Source organism: Paralichthys olivaceus, chromosome 20 (genome assembly GCF_024713975.1).
Source record: "Paralichthys olivaceus isolate ysfri-2021 chromosome 20, ASM2471397v2, whole genome shotgun sequence".
In the NCBI taxonomy this organism is placed as follows: Eukaryota; Metazoa; Chordata; class Actinopteri; order Pleuronectiformes; family Paralichthyidae; genus Paralichthys; species Paralichthys olivaceus.
Genome location: NC_091112.1, coordinates 2,730,406 through 2,741,218, shown reverse-complemented (window position 1 = coordinate 2,741,218; position 10,813 = coordinate 2,730,406). Strand labels below are relative to the sequence as shown.

At 44.7% G+C, this 10,813-nt stretch overlaps 1 protein-coding gene across 1 annotated transcript; it reads right to left on the bottom strand.

Moving 5' to 3' along the window:
• Window positions 1-221: 221 nt before the first annotated feature.
• On the bottom strand, window positions 222-9,581 carry klhl43 (kelch-like family member 43). Its single transcript, XM_020104645.2, has 7 exons — window positions 9,365-9,581; window positions 4,537-5,087; window positions 4,303-4,451; window positions 3,768-4,114; window positions 2,515-2,814; window positions 2,261-2,436; window positions 222-1,756 (listed from the first exon to the last, which is right to left on the bottom strand). The coding sequence occupies exons 2-7, from the start codon at window positions 4,845-4,847 to the stop codon at window positions 958-960; spliced, it is 2,082 nt and encodes a 693-aa protein (XP_019960204.1). The 5' UTR covers window positions 4,848-5,087; window positions 9,365-9,581; the 3' UTR covers window positions 222-957.
• Between the last annotated feature and the right edge of the window lie 1,232 nt (window positions 9,582-10,813).

The window sequence follows — 10,813 nt, the reverse complement described above, 5'->3', positions numbered from 1 at the left end:
TACTTTTTTTTTTGTATTTTTGTCACAATCAAGCTTCACTACTTCTGACAGACGTTAAATAAATTAAAGGTTTCTTCACTGCTGCTTTTTCTCGTGAGAAATATTTTCAGTTTGTTGAAGAGAGACCTTTTTTGTTGTTGTTGGCTCATTTCCTGTTGCACCCACACACTCCTGTCATTCACCCAGTTCACACACACACAGTCGCACTTTTCTTCACAGCCTCACACACACACACACACACACTTAGATACATCTTTGTACACAAACCACCAGTGGATTCACAGTCATCTCGATGTTTGTTCAACCCGAACCCGCTCAATTACAAACAGCCACAGTTCCCATCTTTCCCTCCTCCTCCTCCTCCTCCATCCATCACCTCCCCACCTTCACCTGCTCCAACCCGCCTCTCATCCCTCTTCCACCTCTTTCTCGTCTGGTTCCCTTCACCGTGGAAACCCCTGAGATCTCTGTGGGTCATGCAGGCTCTCTTTTCTGTCTGGCAGCTCTGACGCTGCTCACATCTGGAATTAGACTGATTTTAACTTCATCACTTTTCCAGGAAGGATTCATGATAAATTCTGATGATATTTTTCTGATTGTTTTCCTTGTGGGCCTGAACAGAAGAAAGAGCAGACATGATCCAGATTAGAGCAGAAAACGATTAATCGATCAACAAAACAATCATCAGCAACCGTTCAGATTAATCAAGTCTTTCATTCTTTTGAGGAAAACACTGAAAATGTTAATTCTTGTTCTGGTTAAAGCTGGAATATGTTGTTTGTCTCTGTTGTTCATTTTAAACGGATTCTCTTTTTATTCTTGGTTAACAGTTAACCGACTAAATCAATCTTTTAACCCAGACTGTGACTAATCATTGGTTGCAGCTCTAATCCAGATGTTCTCCTGAGGTTGAACCCCTCCCCCCCTCTCCTCGAGTCTCTCTCTGGCTCCATGTCTCTATGCTGTGATGCTTTGTGAGGGGGCCACGCTGCTCTCTCTGCTGCGGTTCTTCGCGGCCTGCTGCTGCTCCTCGCTGGTCGGGGTGTTGCGGTGCTGCTGGCGACGCGGTGCGTGGCGCGGCGGCAGGGTCAGGGTGCAGCAGGACACTCCCACTGTGGGTTCGGGCAGATCCTCGGCCATGGACCAGCTGTCAGTGGCGGGGTCGTACTTCTGGACGGCCGCCTTGTACCGCTTCTCCGCCTCGTTCCAGCCTCCCAGCAGGTACAGCTTGTCGGCCAGTGGGGACAGGCCAGCGGTGCTGACGCCGAGCAGGAGAGGGGCGGTCCGGCCCCACGCTCCACTCTCCGGAGAGAAGACCTCCACGGAGACCACATCCACCCTCTCTCCACCAGGCCCCAGCTGGCTGCCTCCCACCACGTACACCTTCCCTCCAAGGGTGGTGGAGCAGTGCCAGCCACGGGGAGTCTCCAGGGAGGCCTTCTCGGTCCAGGTATCGGTCTCCATGTTGTAGCAGGCCACAGAGCGGGAGTAGGCGCAGTTGATGTACCCACCGGTCACCAGGATGTCCCCGGATGGCAGGGTGGCACTGGAGTGGCAGCAGCGGGGCACCTCCATGGGCGCACGCATCTGCCAGGTGTTGGAGGAGGGCAGGTAGCTCTCGGTGGTGGCCAGCAGACCCTCCACGTTGCGGCCTCCGATGGCGAAGAGGCGGCCGCCGCTGGCGGCCAGAGAGAAGTGGGTACGGCGCTGGCGCATGCTGGCCAGGTGGAGCCAGGTGTTGAAGCGAGGGTCGTATCTGATGGAGGCAAAGAGAAGAGTCTTGTTTAGAGCAGTGTGAGGAGAATACAAGCCCCAGAGCTCCAGACAGATCACATGAAGTGTTGGTGATGTGAAGAAGAAGCCACAGATCAGCTGACAAGCTCCTCTTATGGGGAATCATCCCCAAGGTTCAGTTTGGGAGGCGGACACCCATCTTCTACGTTCAAGAGTAAAACCTTTGGATAAAGCTCATAATTAGAGCTGGTTCTGTCTTGGACCAGTTCTTAGATATGATACTGTGAGTTATTTCTGCCAGTGAAGCAAATCTGCTTTTGTGGTGGAGAGTCAGTTCTTCGGCTGCTGAACCACAAAGAATTGATTCATGATAAGAAACCGGCCCTTGCTTTGGTGAACTCGATAAATTTGGGCCCCAGCAGCTCACTTTTGTCCTGGGGCCCCACGACAAGGGTTATATTAAAGGGCACAGTCAGTGACACAGTTGTTGTTAATGTCGTTTCATGTACGTGTCCTTCAGTCGAACCTGCTGAGCGTGCTGACGGCGTGTTTGGCCTGGTTGCGGGCGTCATTCTGGTCCTCTCCTCCGGCCACGTACAGGAACCCGTCCATCACAGCCACACACTGGTTGAAGCTCTTCGCCGGCAGCTGGGTGAGGTGACGCCAGGAGGCTCCTCCCTCACGAGGGTCCCTCCACAGCACCTGGACACCGGGGTCAAAGGTCACCGGGGGATTTTCTTAAAAGAATACATAGATTTCTGAGAGCAAACGTAGACCAACCTCCCGGCTGAGAGCCCTCTCGGTGAGGGACGGACGGCCTCCGATGGTGAGCAGAGTCTGCTGACCCACTCGAACCTGCGTGCGTCTGGACTGCAGGGAGTTCTGCTGGTAGGGCAGCAGGTGGTAGTTCATGGCGTCCACCAACAGGCGGTGACACTGAGGGTCCAGCATCATGCGGGGCACCGGCTGGATCTGACTCACCAGCTCGCTGGCCGGGATCGTCTCGAGACGAACGTGACCCAGGAGCTCGGCGGCGTGAGTTTGACGAGAGGCATCGAAGTCGAGCCACTTCATGGCGAGCTGGAGAGAGGCGTGTTCAGAGAGAGAGAAATACAACATGCAGCAGGTCAGTGTCTCGTGTTAGAATATAAAGATCATCATCATATTTTATATCAGACACCAAAATACTTAATAAAACCAAAGTGTAGCTGGTGATGAAGACTGGAACCTGTTTTTCAGTGTTTTGCAGTTTTTGGATTCCGAATTACTGATGAATCAAATTTATATTGATAAATTAAAACAAACCTGGATAATGATCTTTATTAATTAATTAGTTTACGTTTGAAACAATCTTCTTCTTCTCATCTTTCCCAACAAGTCCCATTTATGGTTTTCTTCTGATTTTAAGGTTCAGTGTGTGGAACTTAGTGACATCTAGTGGTGAAGTTGCATGTTGCAGCTCCATGTTACATGACAGAGACCCTCATTTAAAAACACAGAGTTTTACAAAGCTTTTGATTTAATTTAAAACTAAAACTTGACCTGACCAAATGAAGCGTCAGTTTATAAATACAGCCTCCACTTTTTCTCCATCCCTCAGCTGTCTATTTAGATCCGCCCTGCAGTCGTGTATTAATATACGCAGCTCTCCTCTTGAGAGTTATACTTGGTTTCTGCTCACGCTCGACCTGCAGGGGGGGCGGCCTTCGGTTCGTGGCTCTGTGTTTGGCTCTGAACAGCTGGTCTGGGGTCTGTTTTGAGGGCTGGATGAAAATAGCAGAACAGCCCGAGAGTTGATGATGAAGATCTCTGGTATTTCTCCTCACTAATGATACGAGAAGCGAAGAGTGTGTTCATGTCAAAAACCCTGTGAGCTGAGGAGTTAGAGTTGAGGATTAAATCTGTGATAAGATTAAACGACAGCTGTGATTTATTCTGACGCTGAAATTCATTAAGAAATGTTCATGTATCCTGTTTTAGCCTAATTAAAGATTTCAACTATCGAACTTCAGAGACAAAGTGTGACCTCTGACCTGGAAGGCCATGACCTCCGAGGGCAGCACCAGCAAGTCGTCCTGCAGGAAGGCAGAGATCTGCTCCAGGGTCAGCTGGGTGAACAGCGGCGTCTCGGAAAACTGCACAAAGTTCTCCAGGACGAAGCGGCGGGCGGCGTCGCACACCGGCGGCAGGCTGTAGGCGGCGGCGATGTTCCAGATGTAGACGCAGGTCTGGACGTTGAGCTCGGCCAGCAGGAAGTCCATGCACATCTTGAGGAGCTGGGGGATCTGGAGGGTGGCGGCGGCGGAGACGGTGCAGCCGATGGTGTAGAGGGACATGTGGACGCGACCCAGATAGGCGAAGGTGATGACGTTGGCCAGGCCTGCAGACGGAGAGCGACCACACATTCAACACAACATTGCTAATTTCATCTTTAAACAGTCTGGGACCCTGATTAGATTTTAAAATAAAGTGATGGCGACTCCAGCTCCTTAAAGTTTGCGTGAACAAATGATCAGTCTCTTCACTGAACCCTCTCCCAGGTGGACACAGAGTATATTGACGTCGTACCCAGAGGGGAGAGCGACGGCAGCTCCAGACGCTTCATGCTGGGATCTTTGGCCAGAATCTCTCTGAAGTACTGACTGACAGACGAGATGACGAGTTTGTGGACGTCGAAGGCCTTTGTCTTACAGGCCAACTCCAGGTCAGTCAGGAACCTGAGGCAGGAGCATGTCAAAGTACGTTGTGAATTAAAAACACGAAGTCCGTCACAGAGCAGCTGGATATCACATCAGAACTTACTTCTCCTGTCGCATCTTGCTGAGCTCCTCCAGCACGGCGTTACCATGCAGGGGTCGTGTCAGCTCGCTGCCCAGGCCCAGGCCCCTCTCTCCGGGCTTGATGACGGGCAGCGGCAGCGGCAGGTTGAGGCTGTTCAGCTGAGCGATGTCCAGCGCCGCCATCTGCTCGATCTTCTTCACGCCGCTCTCCACCACCACCACTCCATCGCCCAGGCTCTCCACCTTCAGCTGGTTTGTGGTGGTCTCCATCACCTGAGAGATGGTTTCCATGGCCGGCTTCTTCTGACGAGGGGCCTTCTTCTTGGGGGCCATCGTTTGAGTTTTACTCTGAATTAACTTCAGCAAATGTTTGACTGTAAATTAATTTGCTGAGTTGACAGACAGAGACTCTGGTTCACTTCTATAACAGAGAAATAAGCTGTCGGCTGGATGTCGTAGCTACGTGTTGTCTTCGTCTTCTTCGGAGCAGAAGAAACAGTCTGATGGACAAACTGGTGTTTTGGTTTGTTTGAGATTTCGTTGGTGGTTTCGCTTCAACACAGCACACAGCACCTGAAGGAGAGAGAAAGGACAAACACTTTACTTTCCATTTAAAAGCAAAGACACAGCGTATTGTGTTTGTAAAACAACAACATATTTTAGTTTTTATACACAAATTAGAATAAACCAAAGAAACCAAAGGGAAAACTTTCCATCTCACTTAAAAAAGTTTCATCTCTTTCTGTGTCTTTATATATTTAAGATTATGAAAGATAAATCCGTTCAGAGCAAATGTTGCATAAACACTGACAGATGCACAATGCACAACACAACAAAACACACACACAGTAACATTTCTGAAATCTATCTGAGGATCACTGTGTGTCTGTCGGAGTCCGGGTGAGTGACAGGTGCGTGTGAAGCTGAGCTCAGGGTCGGGGTTTGCGGTTTACAGTACCTCCCAGCATTCATTGCTGCGATTCACCCACAGAGCAACTGGGGAATCTTATTCACGCTCGCAATGAGTCCAGGTCCAGGTCAGCACAGAGCCGAGGAGGGAGGGGTCACATGTGCAGAGGGTGACCCAGTAAACAAACAGGAGAGAAGCGCTGTGCACGGAGTCTCCTGGATATAAATGGTTCATATCTAGCTTTTTTTTTTTTAGAAAGCTTTTATATCTGCTTAGCAGACACATAATATTTAATTTGTAAACTTGTGTTTTTCCTGAATGACAATAAAAGGAATCTTAAATCTTGTTTCCTGGGTTTGGTTGTGTATCTGTTGTCGGAGCAGCTTCATGCACATTAGGTCCAAACTGAACATTTACAAAACTGTGAGCTTGTTTTTGTCTTTTTTATTTTGTGCAGCTCGTCTGCAGAGAATCCACAACTGTGGGAATCAAGAAACCTCTCTGAGATAATGAACTGAAGTTGATTTCATCATAAAACTCTTTTAATCCCTTAGTTTTTCCCCCTCACATGAGTTTAAATTTTGGCTCCATTTGAAGCTTTTGTCGAAACACCACAGATTTCTCAAACTGCAGGTTTGGTTGTAGCCCGAGTGGAAAATCTTTTCTCTGAGCTCAGCGACAGTGAGCCACCGGTGACCTCACTCCCCCTCCTCATTCACAGAACATGGCTCTTTTTTAAATAGCCCCTATTGGCTCGCAGGCCAACAGGCTCCACACATGGACAGGACACACGATCGTTCAGGACGGCAGCTGCTGTGGGTGTCACATGAAGAGGGGGGGGGTCACTGTCAGACTCTGCACAGGCCGCTGAGGATGTGGCAATCCCCTTTAAAACAGCCGAAACAGCAACCTCCAGCAGCTGGAACACCTCATTACGTCACATGACCCAGAGACATGTAGGGTGAAGACCCTCCACACAGGTCTGTATGGGTTCGAGACCCTCCCAGTGAAATGATCGCAGACACACAGAGCCACTACAAACAAGGGGAGAGGTGATAACTTCAGCGACGGTGCAGACGACGAGGGCAGGATGGTGATAAAACAAGCTCCTCCTTCAAGGGGTCACAAGATAAATTGTGAGGTCGTGAGGAAGATAAACGACAGGAAAACAGATTTCTTTTACTTCTCTGAGCTTTAAACAGTTAATAAAATGAAAAAAGAACCGATAACTCAAAAGTTAACTCTCAGATAAATGTAGTTAAAAACAAAGGAGGATATTTCTCTGTGGAATAGTGAGTGAGTAGAAGTTTAAAGTAGAATAAAGTGAAAATGCTACTCGAGTAAAGTAAGTTAAATGTATATATAGAAACTTTACACTAGTGAGAATAACGTGTGTGAAAAGTGAGATCAGAGCTTCGGTGACGTTTCAGACAAACAGATCTGAACCGGGTGATTCGCTGGCACTAAAATAATCTTCACTGTGCCGGGGTCAGTCAGAAATATCTGGGACCAAGGTTAATGCAGAGAGCAGCTGCTCCGTCATCCACCAAACTGTGAACGAGACCTCACCCCCACCCCCACCCCCATCATCATCATCATCATCATCATCATCATCATCATCACTGAGAGATAAACTGTAACCAACAACACCATCTTCTTTCAAAACAACATATAGTCTTACTGGTATCCTGAAACTGTGAATTCAATCATCTCAAAGCATTTGTCGATCATTTTACTGGATTCTTCTTCTACGACCAGAACGCTGCTGACTCATATTAATCAAACCTTTTAACTCTTTCTAGTCATTTCTATTCACACACACACACACACACACACACACACACTCACAATTCAATGTCAAGTATATGAAGAATAAAGTTTCCAGATTTCCCAAAGATATTTTATCATTTTATTTATTTTACTAATTTCCCCCCGAGTGAATTTGCATTAATAGTAAGTGTAAATAAATGTTTTTATTTTCTTACATGTGTAGTTTTTGCCTCCAGTTGAAGTTAGTGACTGATTGACTGATCAAACTAAGTAGCTCACTACTCGTGGTTGTATTCTTCATGTTTAGTTTTCTACATTATTCTCCGTTATCGTCTGTGGAGCAGCTGGAACCTTGTTTTCTCTTCACCCTGCCTCAGGAGCTGCTGATCCACTTCTATGAGTCTCTTCCCTGCAAATCCATCACGGCCTGCTCTGGCTTGGACACAACAAGTTATGAGAACGATTGATTGGTGCTGAAATACATCAGCAGAGTGGGAATCACACTCTGAACACAACTGGTTCCAACTCCTGTTCTGTGGTCGATGCTTCAGGACAGACGCCAAAACAGACAGATACAAGTTTCCTTCCTCTCCGATCCCTCTGATGAATCAATCACATTGTGGTCTCGACTTCCTGTCTGGAATGAAAGATGTATACTTTGTGCATATCTCTGTATTTGATATATTTTATTTACTTTTATTTCTTTGCCTATTTTTACTTTATTTTTTGCACTTTCTTGGTTTCACGGGGATCTTCGTTTTGACTAACTGCTGCTGTAACAAGTTAAATTTCCCCAGTTTGAGATCAGTAGAGTTGATCTTATATTATCTTATCTTATCTTTGTTATTAAATATAAGCACAACCATAATGTACATAGATGTGTATATGCACTGGATATAACCACTTCCTGATTAGTACTTTATTACACCACCAATATTAATATTGGCTTCGGTACTTCACTCTTGAATGGAATCAAGGTGAAATCAAAAATGAAGTTCTTCATATAAATCTTTGAATATAACGATCCAGCTGGACAGATATAACGTTCACCTTCACCTCACTCCTTCTAGATTTCTCTGGACTGATTTGAATTTACTTTATTCACATCTTTAACCTTCACAAAGTCGCCTCCTCGTTTGTTTTTACCTTTACTAACTTTATGTTTAGAATCATGTCACAGTGATGAAACTGTTTTTACTACGCAGTCACCACATCGCTCAGAATTCTCAAAGTTTCACCCAAAGCAGTTAACGACAGTTGTTTTCATGCCGTCACAAGACTTGTTGTTATTTTATGCATGTGGCTGCAGAGACAGAAACATTCTGGATCTTAAAAATGAAAAATTGACGTCCAGAGAAACAATATTATTTCTCAACAGCTTTGTAATTGTATGTGTAATATTCATGCCCTTTTAGCTCCGACAAATATGTTCGTCTTTCAAAGTTTTCACCGGCAAGTCTCTAATTGTGTCTCGTCTAATGTCTGTTTGTTTCCATGGAAGAGTAGAGTCGGTTTAAAACACTTTATCACTTACGAACAGCTGCATGTGGCATCTGGATCTGAGAGTCGAGTGAAAGTCCTTGTTTTTGCCACAGTTAATTCTAATATAAAAGACTGATTATTTGGAGGTCATTTAAAAATATCATCCAACTGAATCTAATTAATTCAATCTTAATAAACTTAAATTAACCCAAAATCTTACAAATTGCATTTATCCGAATGTGCGGCGACTGGATTTCAGTTTCTTTGTCCACCACCTGTGTGTGTGTGTGTGTGTATATATTCTGTACATGTACACACACACACATCACTCTGATCCCTGCACAGCACCTCTTATCTCAAGGGTGTATTTATAGGCGCTGACCCCACAACATGTGTGTGTGTATTTCACTTTAAAGACTTACACCCTCGGCCATACAGTGATATCCTGACAGCAGCTGGCAACTGATTCACATTCTTTCCATTCAACCGTGAATAATATTACAGCAAATTACTTTGTGATGATGTCGTGAGACGTGTGTCACTTTATCTGCAGTTTCTCAATGAAACTGGGAGATTTAAGGAGTTTGAAAAGGAAATAAAAGAGCAAGTGGGAATTCTGAACTACAAACAGTCAAGGTGTAAAGTCCATTTAACAAATTGTGATGTTTCAAAGTCAAATGTATTTTACCTCTTTATCCTCCCTGGTTCCTGCTCTTCTTCTCGTCTTTTGCTTTCTCGTCTTCTCTCTTTGGATTCTGTTCTACCTTCTTTCTTTTTCTTTGTTGTTCTGTCCCTGGTTCCTCTTTGCCTCGTCCCTCCGTCCTCTGTCGGAGTGCTGTGTGTGTGTGTATATGTGTGTGTGTGTGTGTAGGTGTGTGTCAGAATCAGAGGGGAAGAGATCAGGGTCCCAACCAAAGCTGTGACGTATGATTGGACCCCCACCCCCCCTTCCCATCAAGCTCCAGCACTGCCTCCCTGAGCTCACATCACACCCTCTTCTACCATTTTCCACCTCCCGCCTCCAGCATCCACCTCCATCTCCAAATACAGGCAGCCTCTCGTCGCCCTCCCCTCTAAAAATATCCCAAAAGAGGGCAGCTCACTTCACCTCCAATCCCGTCTCACCCCCTCACCCCCTCACCCAGGAGGCCGCAGGGTTTCAAGTGTTAGATTTGTTTTTATTTGACTGTTGACTTGTTTTTTTTCACATTTTCAAACCAACAAACCCAGAGAAACGCTCAGGACAGATGGATTTAAAACATGTGCATGTACTATATTTATGGCTTAGCATGTCAAATAAAACAATTATATATTATTACACCCTCATATACTAGACTCAAGATTCAAGATATTTATTTGCCAAATAAGTGGAATGGAGTGGAAAAGCTTTTGCTGCAAAGCTCCATTATAGTGGGAAAAGAAAGGGTTTATAAGTAAGCAGTAAATAAAGAAGAAGAAATAAAGACAGTAATATCAAATAAAAAATGTATTTACAAAATAATCTACAGTAACTGAAGAAGATAAGAATAAAGAGGATACTACATATCTAATATGTGGAAAAATCAATGGATATTCAATTTAAAACAATTTATTAAAAGAAAAGCAAAAGCAGCAAAATCTCAAATTCGTGACATTTAAAAAAAACATCTTAAACATTTTTGCCTGATGTTTTCTTTTAGTCAACTGATTAATGAAAATGAGGTTTTCAAAGTTATGGCTCAAACCTCTAAAAGTCAGCATGAGGGCCATATTGTTTATGTGTTGGCCAAAACTGTCATCCATAGATCCACCACCACTTATTTTTAATGTATTTCATTTACTTTAATTAAATTCTATTTTTCACTTTCATTTTTATTTATTGTTTATTGTTGTTTTATCCTTTCGTGAAGGAATTTGTAACTTTGATGAGAAAAGTGCTTATAAATAAAGCTTATTATTATTATTAGTACTAGTAGTAGTAGTAGTACTAGTAGTAGTAGTAGTACTAGTACTAGTAGTCGTAGTATCATATTGGATTATTATTAGACAAATAATAACAAAATGTCATGTTATGTGATACGACATGAAAAGTGATGAGCTGTTTGTGTGTCGTATGTCACATGTGAAGTACATGTCACATATATGTAACATACATGTG